At 38.1% G+C, this 27,976-nt stretch overlaps 1 protein-coding gene across 4 annotated transcripts in view; it reads left to right on the forward strand.

The window, feature by feature from the left end:
- MDFIC (MyoD family inhibitor domain containing) overlaps positions 1-27,976 on the forward strand; it is a 198,328-nt gene that overhangs the window by 88,114 nt on the left and 82,238 nt on the right. Inside the window, exon 5 of one of the 4 annotated variants that reach the window (XM_060196472.1) lies at positions 22,283-22,759. The exons of the other annotated variants lie outside the window; for them this stretch is intronic. Coding sequence (XP_060052455.1) covers positions 22,283-22,317 — 35 coding nt within the window. The 3' untranslated portion in view covers positions 22,318-22,759. Of the gene's footprint in view, positions 1-22,282; positions 22,760-27,976 lie in introns of those variants that run through there. 4 annotated transcript variants of the gene reach the window in all.

Below are 27,976 nucleotides of genomic sequence, written 5' to 3' on the forward strand. Positions count from 1 at the left end.
GGGCATTATGGAATCCTTGGGGTATATCCCCAGGAGAGGAATTGCTGGGTCATATGGAAGATCCATGTGTGGCATTGTGAGTGTTCTCCAGACTCCTCTCCAGAGAGGCTGGACCAATTTACATTCCTGCCAGCAGTGCAAAAGGGTTCTACTGTCCCCACAGCTTCTCCAACATTTGTTGCTGCTGTCCTTTTTGCTGTATGCCATTCTCACAGGAGTGAAGTAGTATCTCAATGTTGTCTTTATTTGCATTTCTCTGACAATCAGCGGCCTGGAGCAATTTTTCATATGTTTGTTAGCTTTTTGGATCTATTCTGAAGTGAATGTCTTGTTAATATCCTCTGTCCATTTTTGGATGGGGTCATATGCTTTTTTGGTGCTAAGTTTGCTGAGTTCTTTGTATATTTTGGTTATAAGTCTCTTGTTTGATGTATGGCATGTGAAGATCTTCTCCCATTCTGTGAGGGGTCTCTTTGTTTGTTTCATAGTTTCTTTGGATGTGCAGAAGCTTTTCAATTTGATGTAGTCCCATTGGTTTGTTTCTGCTTTAGTCTTCCTTGCAGTTGGGTTTGTTTCATCAAAGATGTCCTTGAGGTTTAGGTGGAAAAGTGTTCCACCAATGTTTTCCTCTAAGTATTTGATAGTTTCTGGTCTAACATCCAGGTCCTTGATCCATTTGGAGTTGATTTTTGTTCCTGGTGATATAAGGTAGTTCAGTTTCATTCTTCTGCATGTTTCAACCCAGTTTTCCAAGCACCATTTATTGAATAGAGCTTCCTTCCTCCATTTAATACTTTGGGCCCCCTTATCCAATATTAAATGTCCATGTGTGGGTGTTTATTTCTGGGCTTTCAATTCTGTTTCACTGGTCTGTGTGACTATTTTTGTTCCAGTACCATGCTGTGTTGATGATGGCCTTATAACATAGTTTGAGATCTGGGAGTGTGATGCCTCCATTTCTGCTTCTTTTCTCAAGATGGTTTTGGCAATTCTAGGTGTTTTCTGCTTCCAGATAAATGATTGTAGTTTTTTTTCTATTCTCTTAAAGAAGCTTGGTGGAACTTTGATGGGTATCACATTACATTTGTATATGACTCTGGGGAGAATATTCATTTTGATGATATTTATTTTTCCAATCCAGAAGCATGGGATGTCTTTCCATTTCTTGGTATTAGTTTCTATTTCCTTGAATAGCGACTCATAGTTTTCAGTATACAAGTCTTTCACTTCTTTAGTCAGCTTTATTCCTAGGTATCTTATTGATTTTTCTACAACAGTGAATGGGAGTCATTTCTGGATGTCTTCTTCAGATTTAGAGTTTGCATAAAGAATTGCCACTGACTGGGGGGTTCCCGGAAGATGGCGGACTGAGAAGCTGCTAGTGGCTTGAGCTCTGATCACATCTTCTGGAAATGGTAGGATTTTCTGCCTTTAGTAGGCCAGTCAATAAGGGGTCTTAGCGGTGACACCAAGGAGGTGACTATAACTTAATTTGGGTTAAGAATTAGAGTAGAGGTGGCATGGACTAGCGGGCGGGCTGCTCCAGACTTCCCAGGCGGCAGTGGGCAAGGTGGGTGCGCCGGGCACTGTCCTTGGCCCGGGAAGGCGGCTTCTCGGCCAGTTGCAGAGCGCTGCTGGGCGGCTGACAGAGGACCGGGAGGGAGCACTTTAGCTCGGGGGCTTTCTCTTGGGAGTCTCTGGGGACCACCGTGACTCTGAGGGCGGATCCGAGGACATCTTGAGTACAGCTCTCATTGGATCAAAAGGACTTGGAGCTAGTTTTCATTTTTGAGAAATCCTTTAAAAAAGCTTTGGGTGGGGGGGAGGCTTTCCCGGAAGATGGCGGATTGAGAAGCTGCTAGTGGCTTGAGCTCTGATCACATCTCCTGGAAATGGTAGGATTTTCTGCCTTTAGCAGGCCAGCCAATAAGGGGTCCTAGCGTGACACCAGGGAGGTGACTATAACTTAATTTGGGTTAAAAATTAGAGTAGGGAAAAAAAATTTTTTTTCTTCCTTTTAATTTTCAAGCATACCTCCCCCCCCCCCATAACCAGTCCCTGGGGCTCCTTTTCTTTACCAAATTCCTGTCCCATCAGGGAGTATCATTAATTCTAAGTCTATACCCTTCTGAAACCTCTGGCCTTTTTTCTTTCTAAGTAGCCAACCCCCCCACCTCACCCCGCATAGCTAATTAAATAATTAAAAATAAATACATTTTTAAAAAAAACCCTTTACTTTCACTGCCCTTTTATGACTGTTCTTTTTCTTATCTTTTTCTTTTTTTCTCTCTCTCTTTTTTTTATTTCTTGTCATCCTTTCTTCCTTAATCCTACAGCTTCCAAAGTCACAGCCCCCAGCCCCCACACCACCAAACAGTGTGCTTTTTTGAATTCACTGATACACATTTGGGAATTTCCCTTCACTGCTCTTTAATTACAGCTCTTTTTCTTATTTTTTCCCTTTTCTCTTTCTTGTCTGTCTCTCTGTCTCTTTTTTTTTATCTTGTCATACACTTCTTCCTTCTTCTTTGCCTTTCTGAATTTGTGAATTATTTTGGGGAAGAAATATGACTCAGAGTGGACTCTCTATGTGTGTATCTCTGCTCTAGTTCCCTTTCTCCTCTTGTTACCCCTAGAATATACAGTGGATAGTAGATTTCTATAACTGTCTATTCTTGCTATCCTTTCTTTCTTTTCTCTTTCTTCACTGGGATTTGGTTACTATTTTTTCACAGACAGGAGAAATTGGCTAACTGGTAGTGATTAAACTGCTTCAATACTTGCTTCAGTTGCTACTGTAATTCCTGAGGTTGGTGAGTGCAATTATCATAAAGGTATTTAGTACAGTGTTGCTTGTACTCAAGACACAACAACTGAGGAACAACAGAGCATAAAAAAAAGAATCACATAAATCAAAAAAATGGGTAGATCAAAAATAAATAAAACTGCTACTCCAATGAAAGAAGACAAGAGCCCAGAAGAAACTACAAATAAGCCAGAAGTAACCATAGATAAGAAAAGTATGCAAGCAATAATAAACTTATTAATCACAGAAATGAAAACAACATTGGAGGAAAGAAATGGCAGTATTAGGGAAACAACAGTTGAGACCCCCAAGGAAATGTATTCTACAAAACTTTCAGGAAACAGTTAATACCCATACTTCTTAAGCTATTTCATAAGATTGAAGAAACAGGAATACTCCCTTCCACCTTCTATGAAGCCAACATCACCCTGATACCAAAAGCTGATAGGGACAGAACAAAAAAGGAAAACTACAGACCAATATCTCTGATGAACATAGATGCCAAAATATTAAACAAGATCTTGGCCAACCGGATACAGCAACACATCATCACGACCAAGTGGGATTCATCCCAGGAATGCAAGGCTGGTTCAACATCCGTAAGTAAATCAATATCATTCACCACATCAATAAAAGCAAAGCCAAAAACCACGATTATCTCAATAGATGCAGAGAAAGCCTTTGACAAGATCCAACACCCGTTCATCCTCAAAACTCTACAAAAAATGGGAATAGATGGGAAATTCCTCAAGATACTGGAGTCTATATATAGCAAACCTACAGCCAACATCATACTCAATGGACAGAAACTGAAAGCATTCCCCCTCAGATCGGGGACTAGACAGGGCTGTCCACTGTCACTGCTACTCTTCCACATAGTATTGGAAGTTCTTGCCATAGCAATCAGGCAATAGAAAGAAATCAAAGGAATACAGATTGGAAGGGAAGAAGTCAAGCTCTCACTATTTGCAGATGATATGATAGTATACATAGAAAGACCTAAAGAATCCAGCAGAAAACTACTGGAAGTTATTAGGCAGTATAGCAAGGTATCAAGCTACAAAATCAATGTACAAAAATCAATGGCATTTCTTTATGCAAACACTAAATCTGAAGAAGAAGACACCAGAAATCACTCCCATTTACTGTCTCAGCAAAATCAATCAAATACCTAGGAATAAAGTTGACCAAAGAAGTGAAAGACTTGTATACTGAAAACTATGAGTCGCTACTCAAAGAAATAGAAACTGATACCAAGAAATGGAAAGATATCCCATGCTCATGGATTGGAAGAATAAATATCATCAAAATGAATATTCTCCCCAGAGCCATATACAAATTTAATGCATTACCCATCAAAGTTCCACCAAGCTTCTTTAAGAGAATAGAGCAAACACTACAATCATTTTTCTGGAACATAAAAACACCTAGAATTGCCAAAAGCATCTTGAGGAAAAGAAACAGAAATGGAGGCATCATACTCCCAGACCTTAAACTATATTATAAAGCTATCATCATCAAAACAGCATGGTACTGTAACAAAAATAGGCACACAGACCAGTGGAACAGAACTGAAATCCCAGAAATAAATCCCCACACCTATGGGCATCTAATCTTTGATAAGGGGGCCCAACGGATTAAATGGAAAAAGGAGACTCTCTTCAATAAATGGTGCTGGGAAAACTGGGTTGTAACATGCAGAAGAATGAAATTGAACCACTTTATCTCACCAGAAACAAAAATCAACTCCAAATGGATCAAAGACCTAGATGTCAGACCAGAAACAATCAAATCCTTAGAGGAAAACATTGGTAAAACACTTTCCCTCCTACATCAAGGACATCTTTGATGAATCAAACACAATTGCAAGGAAGACTAAAGAAGAAACAAACCAATGGGACTACATCAAATTGAAAAGCTTCTGCACATCCAAAGAAACTATTAAACAAACAGAGAGACCCCTCACAGAATGGGAGAAGATCTTCACATGCCAGACATCAGACAAGAAACTAATCACCAAAATATATAAAGAGCTCAGCAAACTTAGCCGCAAAAAAGCAAATGACCACATCCAAAAGTGGGCAGAGGATGTGAACAAAACATTCACTACAGAGGAGATCCAAAAGGCTAACAAACATATGAAAAACTGCTCTCAGTCACTGATTGTCAGAGAAATTCAAATTAAGGCAACACTAAGATACCACCTCACTCCTGTAAGAATGGCATACATCAAAAGGACAGCAGCAACAAATGCTGGAGAGGATGTGGGGACAGAGGAACCCTTTTACATTGCTGGTGGGAATGTAAATTGGTACAGCCTCTGTGGAGAGCAGTCTGGAAAACTCTCAGAAGGCTAGACATGGACCTTCCATATGATCCAGTAATTCCACTCCTGGGGTTATACCCCAAGGGCTCCATAACACCCAACCAAAAAGAGGTGTGTAGTCCTATGTTCATAGCAGCATAATTCATAATAGCTAAAACCTGGAAGCAACCCAGGTGCCCAACAACAGATGAGTGGCTGAGAAAGCTGTGGTATATATAAACAATGGAATACTATGCAGCTGTCAAGAACAATGAACCCACCTTCTCTAACCCATCTTGGACAGAGCTAGAAGGAATTATGTTAAGTGAGCTAAGTCAAAAAGATAAAGATGAGTATGGGATGATCCCACTCATCAACAGAAGTTGACTAAGAAGATCTGAAAGGGAAACTAAAAGCAGGACCTGATCAAATTGTAAGTAGGGCACCAAAGTAAAAACCCTGTGGTGAGGGGTAGACATGCAGCTTCCTGGGCCAGTGGGAGGTGGGAGTGGGTGGGAGGGGTGGGTCACAGACTTTGGGTGGTGGGAATGGTGTTTATGTACACTCCTAGCAAAATGTAGACATATAAATCAGTAGTTAATTAATATGAGAGGGGGACAATCAATTGTATGTCTCAAAGTTTTTCAAAACACAAATTGAATCTTTTTAATAAATAGGCTGTATATTTGATATGCAGACTCTCTCAAAATCCTATACCAAGTAGATTAGAAGCATCCAATAGCACAGCTATATACAAGATACTGGATACTGTACAGCAAACCATAACAAAAGGACTTTTCAAAGTTAACCCAATTAACAAATAATGTGATGATAACATTAACTATCGATTGTCTTTTTGAACCCTAAGACAGCAGGAACCTCACATCTCCACTATAGAGCCCCTACTTCCCCCAGTCCTGGAACCCTTGGATAGGGCCCACTTTCCCGTATGCCTCTCCCAATCCATGCCAAATAATATTGCGTCCGCTGATCACAACCTAACCAACGCAACGAATGCCACCTCAACATGCTTCAGCTCAGACTGTTTCCAGAGACTTCATGTGTGGAATGACAACCCTTCAGCTTCATTTCTCAGGTGAGTCTTTTCCTTTTATAGTACACTCTAATTTCATCTCAAGTGGTTCACTTTCTAACAAAGTCCCAAAACCTAGATATACACCAGTTTCTGTGAGAGAGAGCTTATGTTCACACGTATCCATAAACTACTGCAAAATATATACCTGAAAGCAGAAGTACACTAGAGTTTGCAGTGATTACCCCCCTAACACTTCCTCTCCACTATTCCAAGCTTTGGGTCCATGATTGCTCAACAATTTGTTTGGCTTCATATGTTAACTCTCTTTTCAATCACCAGGTTCCAGATGCCATCAGGATTCTGGCCAGGCTTCCCTGGATTGAAGACCCCACCAATGTGTCCTGGAGCTCAGCTTCCCTAGAGACACACCCTATTAGGGAAAGAGAGAGGCAGACTGGGAGTATTTACCGACCAGTCAACGCCCATGTTCAGCGGGGAAGCAATTATAGAAGCCAGACCTCCTACCTTCTGCAACCCTCAATGACCCTGGGTCCATGCTCCCAGAGGGATAGAGAATGGGAAAGCTATCAGGGGAGGGGGTGGGATATGGAGATTGGGTGGTGGGAATTGTCTGGAGTTGTACCCCTCCTACCCTATGGTTTTGTTAATTATTCCTTTCTTAAAAAAAAATAATTAAAAAAAAAGAAATGCCACTGACTTTTGTACATTGATTTTGTAGCCTGACACCTTGCTATATTGCCTAATAACTTCCAGCAGTTTTCTGCTGGATTCTTTCGGTTTTTCTATGTATACTATCATATCATCTGCACATAGTGAGCTTGACTTCTTCCCTTCCAATCTGTCTTTTTTTTTCTTTTTTTATTTAAGAAAGGAGACTTTGTCAAAACCATAGAATAAAAGGGGTACAGTTCTTCACAATTCCCACAACCCAATCTCCATATCCATCCCCTCCCCTGATAGCCTTCCATTCTGTAATTCTCTCTCTGGGCGTATGGATCCAGGGTCATTGTGGGTTACAGAGGGTGGAAGGTCTGGCTTCTGTAATTGCTTTCCCCTGAACATGGGTGTTGACTGGTCGATCCATACTCCCAGTCTGTCTCTCTCTTTCCCTAGTAGGGTGGGGCTCTGGGGAAGCAGAGCTCCAGTACACACTGATGGGGTCATCTGTCCAAGGGAAGTCTGGTCAGCATCTTGCTGGCATCCGGACCCTGGTGGCTGAAAAGAGAGTTAACATACAAAGCTAAACAAATTGTTGAACAATCATGGACCTAAAGACTCGAACAGTGCAGATGAAGTGTTGGGGGGTATTCACTGCTTGCTCTTGTGTATTTCTGCTTTTAGGTATATATTTTTCCTAGTCTATAGGCACGTGTGAACCTATGCTCTATGTCAGGGGACCTGGACTATATCTAGGTTTGGGAACTTTATTGGGGAGTGGAACACCTGGAATGGAATTAGAGAATACTATGAAAGGAAAGGTCTCACCTGAGTGATGAAGCTGAAGGGTTGTCATTCCACACCTGAGGTCTCTGGTTATAGTCTGAAGTGAAGCATGTTGAGGTGGCACTCTTTGCATTGATTAGGGTGTGATCCGCTGATGCAATATTATTTGATTTGAGAGCAGAATGCAAGAAATTGGGCCCCACCCTAAGGTTCCTGGACTGGGGGAAATATAGGCTTTATAGTGGAAATATGAGGTTCCTGTTGTTTTTAAATTTTCTCTAGCTCATCTTTTATCTGGTTAAGTCTGTTTTCTGCTTCTGTTAGCCTGCTTTCCCTTCCCTCAGCTTCTTTCTTCAGTTCAGCTATTTCAGCTTTCATTTCTCTACCTTGAGGTAGCTAATATTTTCCTTGAGGGTCTCATCTGTTGTTTTCTTAATTCTGCTAGCCCTTTCCTCTGTAGTTGTCTTCATTTCTGTGATTATTAAGTTTACTGTTGCTTGCATACTTTCTTTTTTTAAAAAAAAATTATTTATTTATTTATTCCCTTTTGTTATCCTTGTTGTTTTATTGTTGTAGTTATTCTTGTTGTTGGATAGAACTGAGAGAAATGGAGAGAGTAGAGGAAGACAGAGAGGGAGGCATGAAAGACAGACACCTGCAGACCTGCTTCACTGCCTATGAAGGAAACCCCTGCAGGTGGCGAGCCAGGAGCTCGAACCGGTATCCTTATGCCAGCCATTGCTATTTGCACCACCTGTGCTTAACCTGATGCAATATGGCCTGATTCCCACTTGCATACTTTCTTATCTATGGTTACTTCTGACTAATTTGTAGTTTCTTCTGTGATCTTGTCTTCATTCATTGCAGTAGCAGTTTTATTTGCTCTTGGTATAACCATTTTTTTATTGATGTGTTTTTAATTTTTATGTTCTGTTGTTCTTCAGTTGTTGTGTTTTGAGTACAAGCCATGCTATGCTAAATACTTTCATTACAAATCCAGTCACCAACCTCAGAAATTACAATAGTAACTGAAGCAAGGATTGAAGCAGTTTAACCAATATCAGTTAGCCAAAGAATGACTCTAGTCCAAGAAAAAATAGCAACCAAACACAAATGAAAAAGAGACAGGAAAAAAGGGATAGTAAGAATAGACAGTTATGCAAATCTACTTTCCACTGTAAATTTCTAGGGATAACAAGAGGAGAAAGGGAAGTAGAGAAGAGACACACACAGAGAGAGTCCACTCTGAGTCAGATTTCTTCCCTCAAATAATTCACAAACGGTTAACAGTGAATTCAGAAAGCAGAAGGAGGAAGGAAGAAAAGAAGACAAGAATGAGAAAAAAAAGTAATAGTGAAAAGAGTTTTTTTTTTTTTAATTAGCTAGGAGGAGGGAGAAGGGGGAGAGTGGATAGAGGAGGTAGGTAGGGTGAAATAAGTTCCTCTCCCAATGAATAAGACACTCAGTCATCTAGCAATGGAAAATACACTAAAAAGTTAATTTTGGTCAACCTGAAGGAGAAGGGGAAAGGGACATACGTATATATAATGGTGATACAAAGTAAAAATCCCTAACAGTCAGTCAGCAGCTTGGATGGCTCCTGATTATTCAGGCAGCCTGAGCAAAGACAACCAATTGTTAAAAAAACAACAACAAAAACCCTCCAGGTAGTCCTTCCCAAGCAGGGTTAGGCTCTGATTGGTCAGATATAATGTCATTCCAATTGAATTTGAAAAGAAAAAAAAGAGCAAAGTTAATCACAATTGAAAAGAATTGGAATCACACCCCTGGTGAGCCAGGAATCTTGGTAAAGAAAAACTCAGCCTGCTAGTAGCAGCTCTCCAGCCCCCAGGATGTGACTATAGGGTGGGGGAGAGGGGTGCGCTTCAGAAATAATCAGATAATTTCCTCTTTTTTCTCTGTTTTCTAACCCAAACTGAGCTATAGTCACCTCCTTGGTGTGACACTTAGACCCCTTATTCACCGTCCTGCTGATGTCCAGGTATCCTATCCTTTCCAGCAGTTGTCGGTGCTCAGGCCAGCAGCTGCCTCCAAGTTGCCATCTTGGCTCTGCCTGCCCTTGCTTACTTATAATGTGCACATTCAACCAGGTAAAGCACCACGCAATGCCCAGCATTTAGTCTCTTCTTCTCCTTCTCCTTCTCCTTCTCCTTCTCCTTCTCCTTCTCCTTCTCCTTCTCCTTCTCCTTCTCTTTCACCTTGTACTTCTCCTTCTCCTGCTCCTCCTCCTTCTCCTCCTCCTCCTTCTTCTCCTTCTCCTCTTCCTTCTTCTTCTTCTTTTTAATTTTATTTATAAAATGGAAACACTGACAATACCATAGGGTAAGAGAGCTACAATTTCACACAGTTCCCACCACCAGAACTCCATATCCCATCTCATCCCCTCATAGCTTTCCTATTCTTTACCTCTCTGGGATTATGGACCCAGGGTCATTATGGGGTGCAAGGTGGAAGGTCTGGCTTCTCTAATTGCTTCCCCGGTGAACATGGGCATTGACAGGTTGATCCATACTCCTAGCCTGTCTCTCTCTTTCCCTAGCGGGGCGGGGCTCTGGGGGAGCGGGGGTGTGTGTGTGTGTGTGTGTGTGTTCAACATTTAGGTTTTTTTTTTCTTTTTTTTGAAAACTCTTTTTTTTCAATTTATTTATTTATTCCCTTTTGTGGCCCTTGTTGTTATTATTGATGTAGTTGTTAGATCGGAGAGAGGGAAATGGAGAGGAGTGGAAGACAGAGGGGGAGAGAGAAAGATAGACACCTGCAGACCTCCTTCAGCGCCTGTGAATCACCTCCCCTGCAGGTGGGGAGCCGGGGTCCTCGAACTAGGATCTTTATGCAGGTCCTTGCGCTTCGTACCACATGCACTTAACCCACTATGCTACCACCCGACTCCCCAGCATTTAGTTTCTTAAGAGTATATATTTAGGGGTTCAAGTGGTGGCACATCTGGTTGAGCTCACACATTATAGTGAGTAAAGACTCAGGTTTTAGGCCCCACCTAAGAGGGAAAGCTTCACAAGTGGTGAAGGACTATAAGTCTGTCCGTCTGTCTCTCTTCTCTTTTGATTTCTGGCTGTCTCTATCCAATAAATAAATAAAGACAATAAATTGAAAAAGGGGTATATATTTAGTATTGTATACTGTGTAATTATAATACAAATTCCTTATCACAATGAGAGAACAAACATATATGGTGATGTATGACTTAGATGAGCAACTCTGTATGGATTTCTGGCTGATGCCTTATAAGTACCTTTTATGGAATGACTTATTTTAACAAATACAGCATTTGTAGTAGCCTTTTTCAGTATAGCCCCTTAAAGTTCCCACCAGGAATTCTTTCCAGGATTATTACTTATATTTAAATAATGAACATTTATGATTCTGAATTCCAAATTTCTCTCTTATGTCTTTTGTAACATGTTAGTAGAAGTTAATAATTAAATTTAATAAAAGATTTTTGCATAATAATTGTAGACTTTTTCAGGTAGTATAGCAAAAGAAAGGAAATTAAATGTAAACAAATAACTAAAATGGTTTATGTATAGGAAAGATGAGGGAGGAAACTGCTGCACAACTCCGAAGTCGAACACAGTAGGTAAATATTTAGATATATTTAAAGTGAGTTTATACTTGAATGTGGACTATAGCTTTCTGAGTTCCCATCACATGCAAAGATTTAAAACCTTAACCTATAGTGTGGTGGCATTTTGATTGTGATACAGAACAAAGGATTAGATTGGTCTTAGTAAAGGATTCATGAGTTGGCAGTACCCTACCTGGCCAGTAGAAAGATGCTCCCTCCATGAGGTTGTACAAAATGAAAGGTTTCTATAGTCAGAAAGAGGGTGGAACCAAAAGGTTATTTGTCAGAAGGAAAGATTATTTCTGACAAGGCTAATGAGATGAATGAGAAGTGAACTCTCCATCTCTTGTCTAAATGAAAAACAATTTCAATTGGCCTGGGAGCACTGAAACAGGGATTTAAGAAAAAAAAGTGGGGAGGCTATTTAAAGACATAAGAATGAGAATATAATCTGTTTATAATTTTCTTCTTTTTTCCCAGATTATCAATAAGCAGATGATATGGTATTTGAATATGTATTAAGGTATGGTCAGAATTTTCTTGAGTTTATCAGCTGACTTAAACATTTTTTACTCTCCTAGTATTAAAAAAGAAGCTATTTTTTAAAAGATGAAACACTTCAAAGAGATAAAATTTATGCTAGTGAGAAATGCAAAATATAAAAATGCTTTGACTTATTATGAGGTTCTGAGGTAAAATTTTATTGTAAATGGTCACCTCCAATACTTGAAAACAAAAATTATATTCAACGAACAATACTGATACTATTTTTCCTTTATAAACCATAAAAATCTCATGAATCATCAGCAAGTTTTTGTCAGAAGATTCAAAACATCCTGTATATTCTGTACTTTTCTCCCAAAACTTCCTCTTATGAGAATTATAGCATTACACAGTGTCTAGTGCTATTATTGTAACTAGGAAATAATTTTGTTGAAATCTTTCTAGAAATAAGTGGAAATTTTTTAACATCATTCCAACATGATAACATATCTTTGTAAATGATGTCTTCAAAGTGCAAGACTACTATGCCTACTTTTGCTGGCCATCTGAAAGATTTCTGTTAATCAATAGAAACTAAATCATATGGGGTCAGGCAGTGGCGCAACTGAGTAAGTGCTCACATTACAGAGTGTAAGGACCCAGGATCAAGCCCCTGGTTCCCACATTTAGGGGAGAATCTTCATGAGCAGTGAAGCAGGGTGGCAGGTATCTCTCTATCTCTCTGTCTCTCTCTATCTCCCCCTTCATTTCTCTCTTTCTGTAGCCAATAAATAAATAAATAAATCAAACAAAAAGTAAAACCTTAAAAAAATAACTAAATCATGCTATGGTAGAGACATCATTGCACTAGAGCATCTCCCATTGCCATGGCAATCCCAGGTGGTAGTTAATTTTGTAGTACCATAAACATCTTCTTTCTCTTTAGTGTTTTAGTGACTTCTTTTTTGCACTTCCTAGCTTAGTGTGTCCCCACTGTTAACTCTGTAGGCTTGAAAGAGATAGCTGAATAGACACTGAAATGTTTAACACCAGAGAGTTATGGTAGTGGGTGGGAATTCAGTATGAATATGAAGTTTTTTATTTATGTAATTTTTTTTGCCTTTGTCATGGTTTCATAACTCTGGCATGAGTATTTCAGATAAATAGAGACATCAATCCAATAGGTAGAGAAGTGTATAAAATATTGAATTCTCAAGCATGAGGTCCTGAGTTCAATCCCTGGTATAGCAAATATGCTAGAGTGATACTCGTAGTCTCTTTCTCTCCCCCTCTCTTTCTCAGTGATATATAAAATAATAAATAAAATTTCTCAATCATAAATACAAGAACAAAGAGATAGAGACAGAGCAAGAGAGAAAAAGACACCATAGCACTAGCATTTCTTCCATTTTGGTGGGGACTAGACTTGAACCTGGGTGGTGCACATAGCAAAGTAGGTGCACTGTCCAGAAGAGCTATTTTACCAGCCAATGGTAACACATTTACCATGTAAACTTCCATGTCTGCATGCAATTTTCCCAGTGCAGAGAATACAGATTTTGATGGCTTTTTCTTGCTTATATTGTATTGAAATTGAGAAATGGAGGCACACTTTCAGTTTTAAAAAATATATTAAATTCCTAACTGTTGTCTTCATGTTTATATTTTAATGGCATACTTTTACTGAGGCATAATCAATGCAATCAGGCCACAGAGTCATGGAGAAAATTAACTGCATGATTTTGCATGACTCAACTTGGTTAATCTTAATTTAACTCCACATAAATAAATAGAGGAGAAAATGTATCAAAGACAACAACCTGGTGAAAAAAATTTATTTCAGAGACTCTCAGGCAAATCTGCTAGGGCTTTAATTGATATTCAACATAGTGTGGCCCAGGCCCCCTTTCCTGCACAGTACCCTGGTAATTTGTACTGGCTTCCCTACTTCTTGAACACTTGACCGAAGGGAAAATGGAAGATTGTAGATATCCTCTCAAGTGAATAAAGGAAGCAATTAGAAAAATAAAATTGAATAATTATAAAACATTTTGCTCAGGGAAATTAATCATATTCCCTATTTTGAAGAGTAAAATTCATATAAATAAATAGTAATTGTCTGCTACAATATTGTGATAGCTAAGAGTTTTGGGAAAATGAAGATAATTGAAAGAAAAGTGCAAAATGGATTAATAGTTTTCCAAAGACATATTAAACCTTCCTGTATTTCTACTCAGAATTCTCTTGGGAAATCAAACTGGAGGAACTGGACCTCTTGGGAAATAATACCCCCCTCCTAAAATAACATACTTTAAAGTTGACACTAGAAGTTCAAATTTATTTTTTCTTTAATAATTATTTTTGGCAAGAAATCCAGAAATTATATTTTGATATGACAGAGTAATTATTACTTTAGAAAGTACTTTTCAACATCTATGAGAGATATCTCCTGATCTGTGGAGTGACAGGAAAAACTAAAGTAAAATCAAAAGTCATCAGCACTTCATGCTATGCAAATGCCTTTCACCTAGCCAACAGGAGTTATTTGTTAAGGGTTTGTCGTGTCCACATGCTTCTAAACTAGAGACTCTAGAGTAACTCTACTTTTTAAAAAAATTAGTACCGCTGGATTTCTTGCTTTTTAAAAAAAATACATATTTAGTGGGCTGACTAGAAGCTCATATGAATAGTACATGTACTTTGTGTGTGTGTGTGTGTGTTAGCTTCATTATTCCCAGCCCCAACTCCACTGGAGGAGCTTTGTTGCTGCTATGTCTTTTCGTCTCTCCCTTTATCTCTCTGTTTCAGAGGTGAAGCCTCAGCAAGAACAGAAAATATACTTATAGTCAGATGTATGTATGAATACAATTGACTCTTGAGCCCCTATATTTGACATTTCTATCCAGACTTTACTCTGGATGAAATTCCTAATTTGATCCAGAACCTGTATTTTTGGGGGGGTTGGGGGGAATAACTGCTTTTTAGAAGACTGCCCATCTTTTCAACTTCTATATCTATGAATGAGCTGTGTACTACTAATGAAGCTTTGATAACCATAAAAATCACACACACACACACACACACACACACACACACACATCACTGTATGATCTTGTATCTCAATGGAATGTCCTAGCATATTTGTATTTCTTAATTCATTCAGTAGACAATTATTCTGCTTCTCCTTGCACAGTCACATTTTCGGATACAGGGATAGTCATGAGTTGCACAGACAAGCAGATCTGCCTGTCGCACTTACCATGATGGCTCTTTTCATTCTCTTACTGTTCCCTTTATAGAAAGTTCTCCATCACTTTTAATTGATATCTATAGGGACAAGGGGTCATCAGGCTTTCCTTACAGACTTTCCACTTTGGGTTTCACCTATTTTAACCTAACTCTGAAACTGTATTTGCCTCCCATTTCAAAGAAGACATGTCCTCTTTCCTGTTGTGATAACCTCTTTTTACTGTGACTCTTGTCACTGATATTCTACTGGATATCTTTTTCCTTGCTCTGTTCTGAATTTTTCATAGAACAGTTTATGTATGTGAGTCTTACCTATCAAACAATGTTTATGTTGTGGGTGTGTTGTTTGTTTTTTTTCTTGTTTGTCTCATAGCAGGTTTTTCTGAGGCTTCTCTTTCTCACCAAAGATTTCTTGAAAGGATACTTACATTTACTGTCTCTACTTCCTCATTTTTTAAACACTCTTTCTTTTTATTGCTATTAGTTTTTATTCCTATAACTTGACTGAAATTTCTTTGGCTTAGAGACCGTGTAAGTAATTTCTTTGAAATATTTTTTTCTCCTTCCTTTGTGGCACGTCCCATCCCTGTGGTCTCAGGTCTTGTTAAGTCCTTAGTTTCTTCTGCCTACCTTTCTTCCTCAATTTTTTTTTAACTCTGCCATCTACTTATATCTCTTTTCTTATATTTTGGTACATTCTTCCTGGGAAATCTAATAAAATTATTAACTATTTGAATTTCAGTTACCTCTAATTCCATAATCTAGGAATTGATTACCTCCAATTCCAGACTATTATATTTGGGGCATCTCTGAGTATTCTCAGACTGACTATGTCTCACACTCAAAATATTTAAATCTGGCAGTCCAATGGTAGCAAAATGGGTAAGTGCCCATAGTGCAAAGTTCAACAACTGGCAGAAGTATCTGGGTTCTAGCCTCTTGCTCCTCACCTGCCGGGTGGTCGCTTTACAAGTGTTGAAGCAGGTCTGCAGGTGTCTAACTTTTTCTCCCCCTCTATGTCTTCCCTCATCTCTCAATTTATCTCTGTCCTATCCAAGAACAGCAGCAACAACAACAATAACAGCAACAACAACAGTAATGGAAAAAAAAATGGCCACCAGGTGTAGTGGATTTATAGTGCAGGCACCAAGCCCCAGTGGTAACCTTGGAGGCAAAAATACATATATACCAAACTGTTTTTCTTTTCTTTTTAAAAATATTTCCACAGGTCCTGGAAAAGGATGGCAGAGGACCTAGTGGGGGTTGTATTTTTATGTGGAAAACTGAGAAATGTTATACATGTACAAACTATTGTATTTACTGTTGACTGTAAAACATTAATCCCCCAATAGAGGTAAAATAAATAAATAAAATATTGTATTTATTTATTTATTTATTTATTTATAGAAAAAACTCAAGAGGGGATGGAGTGATAGGGGGAGAGACCTCTATCTGTAGCCCTGTTTCCCTCATGGGGTCACACTTGAGCCTTCTTTTTTCCTCACTACCTCATGCAATGTTTTTAACACAACCTCCTTTGTAGTCTTCAAAGTGAACCTGTCTGCCACCACATTATTATCACTGATGCCCTCCTGTGTCAGCATTTATAAAACAGAAGGCTCTCTGTATGCATTTCCCTGCTTGAACACTACGGAGTCACTCACATCTCCAAAACTATTATTTTCTTGTATGTTCCTGTTATTGCTTTCGCACTACCAGGATCCAGTGGAGCCTTTTCTTTATCTAACACATATTTCTTTAAGACATAGGTCAGGAATTACCCTGACTTCTTCTCTCCACTATTCCTTCCCACTCTTCCTTCTCAGAACTCCATCTTCCAAGTCAGAGTATGAATAAATATTTACAGACTCCTTACAGGAGCAATTGGATTATACTGAGTACCACACAACAGCTTGCTAAATACAAACAAAGTAAAACATGAATACAGTGTATTTTGGAAATGAAGACAGGCTTTGGAGTCATAACGAACTGAATTTGAACTGCTCTTTTAGTAATTTTTCCTGAACCAGTTATTGAAAGTTTTTGCAGGAGTCAGGGGTAGCGCAGCAGGTTAAGCACAGGTGGTACAAAGCGCAAGGACCAGCATAAGGATACTGGTTCAAGCCCCCAGCTCCCCACCCGCAGGGGAGTCGCTTCACAAGTGGTGAAGCAGGTCTGCAGGTGTTTATCTTTCTCTCCCTCTCTGTCTTCTCCTCCTCTCTCCATTTCTCTGTCCTATTCAACAATGACATCAATAACAACAATAATAATTACAACAATAAAACAACAAGGGCAACAAAAAGGAATAAATAAATATTTTAAAAAGTTTTTGCTATAATATTCAATTCTGAATCCAGGTATCATGAATGTACTGTATAACTGAGTCATCTCCGGTTGATTTTTTAATACTACTAATAATTATTTTATGAGAATAACATACGAGTATTGCTGTACTATCTATGAAGTTCTTTTAGCTGCTTCTATATAGTGTCAGCGATAAGACAAATCAGGCCATCTACCTTTGAGCCAAAACTCTTCAGTCCCAAGTTATTAGAACATTTTGAAAGTCAGTTTCCCTATATATAATATGGCAAACCCACCAGGTAGAATTGAAAAGTTGATATTATCAAGGCATCTCCTGAACGTCATTTGCTCCCTTAGAGCCATTTGGCTTATCTGCATTACAAGTTACCACATTATATTGCAGCTAAGTTTCTGTTTAACTCGTCATTTTATTCCTTGATATTTGTCTTTACAATTAGGGAAATTATCAGCCATATAGTCAAGTGTTCAATGAATGCTTTTTAATTGAACATTTAAACACCAAGTTTGTGAGTCTGGAGTTCTATCATGGTCGGAAATGAGGATTGTATTTATTCAGTTTTTCTCCATTTTCTATAACTTAACCATTTTCAGAAGTTTTCTAGCCTAATGTCTCTTCCCTGGACGAAAGCATACATTTTATTATTGATCGTTTCCCATTACTTATTTGAAGTCTGCCTTATGGGCCCACATTTAGACTCTACAAAATGTCATTTAGGGTCTGGGACTTTGCCAACATATAAACAGCACTAACAAACTTTCTGCTGTGCTCTGATTATTGTGTTAACCTCAGCAAGGATCAGTGTAAGATTTAAAAAGAAAAAATCTGTTCTTAGCAAAATAGCAGATTATAGGATCAAAGAAACTTAGTGCCTGAAAAGAAGCATGTGATAATTTTCTCTTTTATTGCATGCCTATGGACACCAAGTAAAATAACTTCTTCGAAGTCAGTCAGGCTTGAAAGTCAAGACTACAAAGCAAGTTTTAAATTTTCAGGTTCTAAGAAATAGGACCATCCATCCACACCCATCCTTACTACACATGAAGATGGCAAAGCATAAATTAAAACTTCTTGTTTTTGTGTTCCCCAAAATGTTACTTCCCTGTTACTAGAAAACTTACCCAAACCAAATGCAAACACTGTAACAACTAATAGAAGCTTCTGCCTATCTGAACAGTCATTATAAGTAATGAACTGTAACTCAGCAAAACTTCCCTTGGAGGGTTGCCTTGCAGAAGTACAGAGGGTTTTAGAGATAGTAAAGGTCTGTTTTTACTATTCTCTGTGATACAATTCAAAATAAGATAGCAAGGCTTCAAAACATTTATTATAAGAAAGACAAAAAAAAAAAAGCAGGTTTATCTGCTTTAGTCAATTTGAGAGTACTTGCAAACACTAGAGCAATAAAAAATTTTCTTAGCTCTGCTGTTGTTCGCTCACTAAATTTAGGTGGAGGCATTTATAACTTGTAATTTTAATGTCATCCTGTTCTGTACATCTGAGGCTTGTGATGATGTCTTTAAAAAAATCAAGTGATATTAGTAGATGACACTGGCAGGGAGGAAGGAAGTGGAAAGAGCAACAATACCATCACTGAATCATAAATTCTATAAACAACAACATTTAGCTCCTGTGTAGTGATTTGAAGTGTTGCATTTCAATATAAAATTTCACTCAGACTTCTGAAATTTTGCCTGACATGCCTGTTAGACAACTGTGTCTCTTTGGACAGGGCCTGGCCCTTGTAAAGGCTAAATTCCTCCTGCTGGGGCTGTTGACACTGTCCATTGAGGCTACAGGAAGTTTTTATTAGGATTTCTCATTCCTTTGAGTTGTAAAGGTATCCTTCTGACTCATGCTGTGGGAAATTGGTGACTGGAGTGTTGTTTCACTTTATCCCAGTGCTGTGAATATTGTTAGCTTCCTCTTAGTGTGTTTGTTTACTCCTATGACACACAAAGACCCTGTGTCATAGGGCATCTGACCAACTCAGTGAGTCTCTGTTACAGACTAATATCAGAGACTAAAAGCACCAAATATAAGGGAGTTTCAGTTTAGGATGTAGCGTAGAAAGATACTGAACTTACCTCCTTTCATATACATATGGAATCTAAAGCTACATACTGAAAATTTCCTTTGGAGAGGAATGAAGAGGAACTAGTTGTGTGACTCCTATACATCAAATAAATGAGAAAATAAACAACACACATGAAAAGAGAGGGAGAGGGAGAGGGAGGGGAAAAGAGAAAGAGAGGAGAGAGAAGAGAGAGAGATAAATAACTGGGTAGGAAAAACTGAAAGATACATAGGATAGATAGGTGGTGGGGAGAAGGAAAATATTGTGCAAACCAGTGGGGATTAAACCAATGAAAACAATGGTTATGTAAATAGACCAGAGTCAAGCAGTGCAACAGAAGAGGTTTTAGAAGAAGCAGAATTTAAAAGCATACCAACAATATATTCAAAAACCAGTGGAATCATATCCACAAGACATATAATTCAATGACAAACTGAAAAATGACTTACTTATTTTGACTAGACTTCAGGGAGCAGCATAGACACAGCTAGTGAAGAGATACCCAGTCTTTATGTGAAAGCAGTTTACTGGCTTATTTCAAAGAGTCATTCTGAAGATAAGACCTCTGATTTAATACATCTATTGACCTATTGATAGACTCTTCAGGGAAGAAGGCTAAGCTTTTCCTCTTTATTCTAGCTCATTATTATTAAAACGATTTTAAGCATTCCTTTAGTACCTCTATTTTTTATTTTAATATTGATTTTATTGGTTGATTGATAGGTTATATAGGGACAGAGGAAATTGAGAGGGAATGGAGAAATAGACACCAGGGATTAGGCAGTGGTGCACCTAATTGAGCATACATATTACCATGCACCAACATGAGCAGTGAAGCAGGTCTGCAGGTGTCTCTTTCTCCCTCCTCATCCCCCTCTCCCCTTTCAATTTATATCTACTTCATCTCATAATAATAATGATGGTAATAATAAAAGTAATAATAAAATTTAAAAAGTAAAAATGGCCGCTGAGAGCAATGGATTCATAGTGCAGGCACCAAGCTCTAACAATAACTCTGGTGATGGATGGGAGGAAGGAAGGAGGGAGGGAGAGAGGGAGAGAGAGAGAGAGAGAGAGAGAGAGAGAGAGAGAGAGAGAGACTGAGACCCCTTCAGGAATGCCTAATGTTTTGTGAAGCTTCCTCCCTGTAGGTGGGGATTTGGGCATTGAACTGAGTCTTTGTTATGGTAACATATGCACTGTGCTAGGTGCACCACCCTCAACCCCTTTATAGAGTTTTATTTTATTTATTATATACAACAGAGAGAGTTTCACAGAAGGTGAGAAAGAAACAAGCCAAATCATTACTCGAATTCATGCAGTGTTGCTTAGGATCAAACCAGAAGCCTCAGGCATGCAAGTCTGATTTTAGCACAATTTTTAATCAGTGCTGGACTGTAGCACTTTCTGTAGTAATAGAACAAGTATTGTTTGCCTTAATTGTCTAATATAGTAACCACTAGCCATGTGTGGTTAGCCAGTACTTACATTTTAACTAGTACGACTCAAAACTAAACTCCATAATTAAAAAAAAAATACAATTTAAATTAAACAGGTGCAAGGGTCTGGTTGATACTATATTGAATCATGAATAACCCAGGCTACTCTTTACTAAATTAATCTACATTCTTAGGACTATTACCTGAATCATATCTCTAGATCACCTGAATTTGATAATCAGTGAGATTATACTTTGTGAGTCCCAAGGAACTGAACCCAATAGACAATTCTCAATACATTTAGGCACTACAGAAAAATAGGCTCAATATGCCTTTTAACTAATCTTCATAACTGTAGCGTGAGAGGTAGGCTTCTAGTTAAATACATGTCTAAGGACATACAGTCATCTCCTCCTACACCTTAGAATGTAAGCTTTGTCTCATACTCTCTAGTTGTCATGCTCTAAAGTGTTGTGTATCTCCAGGATATGCTTATGTATACCTTTGTTGCCCAGTTTTTGTGGTTATTGCCCTGGGATACACCTTGCACTGGTGTTCAGCAGGATTTCCTGGGACCATAACAGAGAGATGGTTTTGGGTAGGCACTCACACCCAGGGCACAGCCTAGACAGATGGACAGACATTCCTAGTTTATTTGTGAAAGAGGTTTGTCTGTGGGAGAGGTCTGAGGGCAGGCTTCCCCTTTGGCACAGGCTTAAGCACATAATGAACTCCATTTTAAGACCTGAGGCTAATGGGTACATCTTTGGGCTCTTCCTCCACCTCACTCCAAGTCACCTGTATTTTCTCAAAGTACATTTGCACACTTCTTTGATGCTCCCATTCTTGTGATGGTTGCGCACCATATCATTCTAAATAGCCCAGTTTTGGTAGTCAGCAAGACATGCATTGTATGTAGTCTCACAGGACTCTATGTATTTGAATAGGTAATAAAGTTCACCTGAGGCTCTAATCAGTTTTGCATCTAGGTACTGAATGTTTTCCTTAAAAATAATCATATATTAGGGCATAACAAAAACATTGATAGGCTTCATCAGATGAAACAAAAATTGCCAACATGAACACATGTAATAGAAGATGAAAAAAAAAACAACTAAATACAGTCATCCCTCGCCACTTTGCACTTCCACTTTTGCAGCTTCACTCTATTGTGGTTTTTTTCAAATAAATATATTCATTGAAAAGTTGTTCAAGACAGTGAAAATGATACAGTGCACACTCAGTTGTCTGGGTCAATTATACACCCTGTAGGAAAGCTATCAGGGGAGGGGATGGGATATGGAGTTCTGGTGGTGGGAATTGTGTGGAGTTGTACCCCTCTTATCCTACGGCTTTTTTCAGTGTTTCCTTTTTATAAATAAAAATTAAAAATAAAATAAAATAAATAATAAAAAAGAAAATTAAAGTTAAAATTACTGTACTTATGAACTGTAGGCCTATGTATTTGAGTACCCCTGCAAATCCTTCAACTCCAGGTGTAGCTGCTGAACCACTCCTTGGGTGTGTTTGAAATCTGTTGTGTGGAAAATAAGCAAGTCAGAGAAGTTCCTCTCATATGTGCTTCTTCTACATCACTACACACAGGAAGCATCTTTGTTCTTCTAAGTGTGCGATTTCTGAGAGACTTTGTCTAAGCCCCACAATGGCTCCTAAACGTGTAACTTCTTCTAAGCCTTCTGACTATGAAATTAAGTGCCAGGGGAAGATGCTTACCATCCAGGAGAAGCTCATATATTGGCTATGATCAAAGATGGCAATTGTGGAGGTTGTGACATGAATGAGTCTACCATTTGCTCCATCTGTAAAGATGAAAAGAACATCTGTGCAAAGGCTGCTGTCTCTTTCAACAAGGAAGCAAAGCTGAAGGGTTATCATTTCATGTCTAGAGGGGTCTAATAATGTTAAAAACCTTAGTTAGAAGGTTGTAAACAGGTTTTTCTATGCTCTAACTGTGCTAATATTCTATTTTTAAATAAAGAAACTTACTTTGTGGAAATTCACTTATTGTGGTTGAGTCTGGAACTGATTAACAGCAATAAACGAGGGACAACTGTACAAATGAGGCACTGGAGTTTCTCTTTTTATATTTTTATTAAACAACCCTTGGATTAAAAAGAAAATATCATTAAAAATTACAAGATTCCTGAAAAAGCAGCAAATCAAAAAAAGAGCTATAAATGAAGTACATACATAGACATTTTATTAGTTGCATATATCATTATATATAATCTCTAGTACAAGTAATGACCATCAAGGTTCATAACCCTAGTGATTTAGTAATGATCTACAAGATTGTAGGATAAGAGGGGTACAATTCCATACAATTCCCACCACCAGAGTTCCATATCCCGTCTCTCTATTGCAAGTTTCCCTATTCTATATACCTCTGAGAGTATGGAACAAAGATATCTATGGGATGCAGAAAGTGGGATGTCTGGCTTCTGTAATTACTTCTTCAAAGGACATGGGCATTGGCAGGTTGATCCATACCCCCAGCCCAATAGGGTAGGGCTCTACAGAAGTGTTCCAGGACACATTGGTGAGGTCATCTGCCCAGGAAAGTCAAGTTTATACCTTGGTAGCATTTACCACCTGGTAGCTGAAAAAGCATTAAGATAAAAAGCAGAACAAATTGTTTAATAATCAGGAACCTAAAGGTAAGAATATAGCAGATGAGATTTGGGCTCTTCATGCTGGAAGAAGCTAGGAAGTTTCTTTTTATATATATTCCAAGGGGCTTACGACTTTACTAATTTTTGCCCGAGTTCCACTGCTACATGCATGCAGTGTAAAGATTTTTATTACCTTTGATTATTTGAAAAATGTAAATCAAAATTACAAACTATCACTGTGTCTAAGAGAATAACTATTATCTAAAAGACATACAATTAAAGCTAAACATTTGTGGACAGAAAGGAACCCTTATGCATTGTTGCTGAGATAGTACCTTGGTATAGCCATGGAAAGCAGTATGGAAGTTACTTGAAAAAAGTTAAAAATAGAAATTCCATATGACTCAGCTATGCCACTTCTGGGTATTTATCTTCCTCACCAAAAATATGGGGGAAAAAACACTAATGCAAACATATATGCAAGCAATATGCCCATTGCAACATTATTTCTAATAAACAAGATTTGTAAAAACTATGTGTTCATTGATGGGATTAGATGAGAATTATATGCTCTATACAATAGAATATGGCTTGACCATGAAAAAGAGAAACTCTTGGGAGCACAGTGAGTTAAGCACAGGTGGTGCAAAGTACAAGGACTGGTATAAGGATCCTTGTTCGAGCCCCTGCCTCCCCACTTGCAGGGGAGTTGCTCCACAAGCAGTGAAGCAGGTTTGCAGGTGTCTTTCTCTCCCCCTCTGTTTTCCCCTCCTTTTTCCATTTCTCTCTGTCCTATCCAAAAACAACATCAATAACTACAACATCAAACAACAAGGGCAAAAAAAAGGAATAAATAAATAAATCGGGATAGCTTCTTAAAAAAAAAAAGAAAAAGAATCTTCTGCCATTTTCATTAACATTAATGAATCTAGAGGGCTTTATATTTAGTGAAATAAATCAGATGGAAGAAAGCAAGCAGTATTTTATTTCACTCATGTAGTATAGAAAAATCAAACAAATGAATGAACTAAATGAAACATACAAGACCAGTTAGTCTTTATTAGAAGGGACGTACATAAATCATTTGCACTGGTGATCTTAATGTAATATCTCTAGTTGACTTTTTATTTTATTTTTAAAGTTTTTCATGCAGTTTTCAGGACTTTTTCTTTCTTTATTTAATTGGACAGAGAGAATTTGAGTGGGGTGTGGGAGGCAGTGGTGCACCTGATTAACCATACACAGCACAGCACACAAGGACCCAGGTTCAAGCTCTTGGTCCCCACCTGCAGGGAAAAGCTTCATGCAGGTATCTTTTTATCTCTTTCTCTCTCTATCTCCCACATCCCTTTCTATGCCTCTCTGTCTCTAACCAGTAATAAATAAGTAAAATATTTTTAAAATGTCATATATATATATTGGATAGAGACAGCCAGAAATCTAGAGGGAAGGGGGATAGAGACAGCCAGAAATCTAGAGGGAAGGGGAGATAGAAAGTGAAGGGATACAGAGACACCTGTAACCCTGCTTCACCACTTATGAAGCTTCTCACCTGAGAGTTGGGACCAGGGGTTTGAACCTGGGGTCTTAAGCACTGTAATGTGTGTGCTTAACCAGGTGTGCCATCACCTGGCCTCAGATGAAAAGAGAATTTGAGAGGGGAAGGACATTTAGAAAGGAGAGAGACAGAGACACTGCCAGTACTTGCTTCACCACTTATGATGCTTACTCCCTGCAGGTGGTGAGCAGGGACTTGAACCTGGGTTTTGCACATGGAACTTTCTCTTACCCAGGTGTGTCACTTCTTAGCTCCAGCTGTTGACTTTACTTTTTATTATTTGTTTACAAAATTAAAAGTTAACGGGTACAATTCCACATCTTTCCTTGCCATTTGTGACGCTAGCTATAGACATTAGCTAATGAGAGTAAAATGATAAGAAGAAAGACATATGCTATTTTGTAAGAACCAAACAGATTGGTAGTTGCTAGCTGTGGAACAGGGGGTTAAACTAAAGGAGTAAAGAGGGTTAAAAATAGGTACTTCTAATTATATAAATGTATAAATATAATGTATAGCATAGTGACTGTAGTTACTACTATGCTAAATAATTGCAAGTTTATATGAGAATAAGTCTTTTCCTATTTCTCTTTTTATTTCTTACACATATATGAAAATGAAGAAAATGAACAGAGCAGAACTAATTTACTGTATGCAGTGCCAGGGATCAGACCAAGACCTCATATATGCATGATGTATACTCTGTCATTGAGCCAACTAGAGGGATTATTTGATAGCTTTTATTCTAACCATAGCTGGTATTTATATTTTATTTATTTATTTATTTATATGACAGAAAGGAGAAGAGAACAAGAACCAGGACGTCCTAGTTGATGTGTGCAAGGACAGTGACTGAACTCAGGACCTTAAGCTTGAGAATCAAATGTTTGATTCACTGTGCCATCTCCTACATTGTTGAGAAATTTTTAAAATAAGTTTTGTTGAGTTAATGCTAGTTTACACTATTGTTAAATTCCAGGAGTACATTTTCAAACCTCTACATGATGGCCAGTTTTATTGTATTACTAAATACTGTTTATCTTTAGGAGAGTTCTTAAGATGTAACATAGATTTACTATTCAGAACTGATATTCAGCTCTCTCTCTCTCACTCTCTCTCGACTCTTAATAGTGTATTGGTTAAATAGAGAACATCAAAGAAAATTAGGTCTCAGTACATCTGTAGTCTAGAAATTCTCTTTAACCACACTACTTTCCACAATTTATCAATAACTTGAGTTATTATGACTTTGCTTAAGTATACAGGCAAAAATATCATAGAAAAAATATAGATTTCATTAGTCTTTAAATTACAGAACTGATATTATTTTGTTTACACTTCAGAGTTTAGTTGGCTATGATAACTTCTCATAAAACTATCATTAAAATACTATACATGTTAATATGATTAACAAGAATATTTTATTGACTAGAACCTTATTTCCTGAATTTTATCAATTAGAATACATAAATTATTCAAAATAACTGAAACCCTCTCAACAATAAATCTTGACAAATCATTTGTTTACTTTTAATATAAGTAGTGATAATTATTAATATTATTTCTATTCTTTTTACCATATTCTATTATTCTATTAGGCAATAAAATAACAATTCCCATTTGCTGAAGGAAACCTCCTAGCTTCAAGGCTTATCTGTAGAAATTCTACACCACAGCTGTACACCAATGAATGACAAATTTGGGGTTCTTGAAAAATTCAAGCGAGTGTACAAAAGCTAGCTGTCAATATATAACAGGTGTTTCTAGGGGTTCATACTAGTTTTGGGTTGTTTTAGAAGAATACCATACATGTGAAAAGATTAATAAGCTCTCCTCCTATACTGAGCCACATCATATCAAAGGAATGAGATTCAAACCTGGAAACACAAGCATGCTAAACTCAAAGTCTACCACTAGGCTATTGCACCAGCTCTTCTGGCAAATGCTAATTCCCTTCCCCTGGTGTTCCCTTACAGAAAGCTATGAAAATTATGTTTCCTTTTTTTTTTCTTTATGGGGGGATTATGGTTTACAGTAGACAGTAAAATACAATAGTTTGTACATGCATAACATTTCTCAGTTTTCCATGTAACAATTCAACCCCCTCTATGTCCTCCTCAGCCATCATATTCCAGAGCCTGAACCCTCCCCCCAACCTCAGAGTATTTTACATGGTGCAATACACTAACTCCAGTCTAATTTGTTCAGCTCTATTACTAATTTAAATAGTTTTCTTAAAGATATTTAAATGAGTCAATTAATAAATCCATATCAGATAAATTTAGGTAAACTATGATGTTGCTCAGTTTTTGCTTTCTAGGTTTTGAAGGAAATTAACGAGTAATTTAAATATGGGGAATAGGTTATTATTTTTAAATCTTCTGCTGTAGCCAAACATAAGGATTGCTAATTTTTTCCAGGCATATTTCTGTTTCACTTTTCCACAGATTCTGCCCCTTAAACTTGCTTCCTTCTCTTTTCAAGCATTTGTGCAATTAACAGACTTTTATCAGCTTCTCTGGTTACAATAGAAAGATGCTATGGTAATAAATGACTGTAACATTAGTAGGTAGATGTGTGGTTTCCTTAGAAAAAATATTTTGCCACAACCTTTGTCGTCGGGTTGCGTTGCGGGGGAGAGAGAAGAAGAGACCAGAATGGAGTGGGAACACAAATCTTTATTCACTGGGCACCTCAGAAATGGACGAGAGCAGGGTGGTTTAGGCCACGTGGAGCTAGCAAAATGGCCGCCTTCCACTATGCCTAACAGCCCTTCTCTGGGTCACCAGAGAGAGGAAAAAAGCAAACGAGGAGGGCTTTTATGGGAGAAATTCTGGAAGTGGCAAGTTGGAAGGGATTGGCTAGAAAAGGGGGTGGAGAAAACAAGGCACTCTGGGAAAGTAGAAAGCTTCCTTAGCAATTGTTGCTAGGGTTTCAGCTCTCAAGGGAATGGGCAATACCCTGAGGGGGCAACATGGTGGATATCTGTAAATAAAACT

This window comes from Erinaceus europaeus, chromosome 8, assembly GCF_950295315.1.
Source record: "Erinaceus europaeus chromosome 8, mEriEur2.1, whole genome shotgun sequence".
NCBI lineage: Eukaryota > Metazoa > Chordata > Mammalia > Eulipotyphla > Erinaceidae > Erinaceus > Erinaceus europaeus.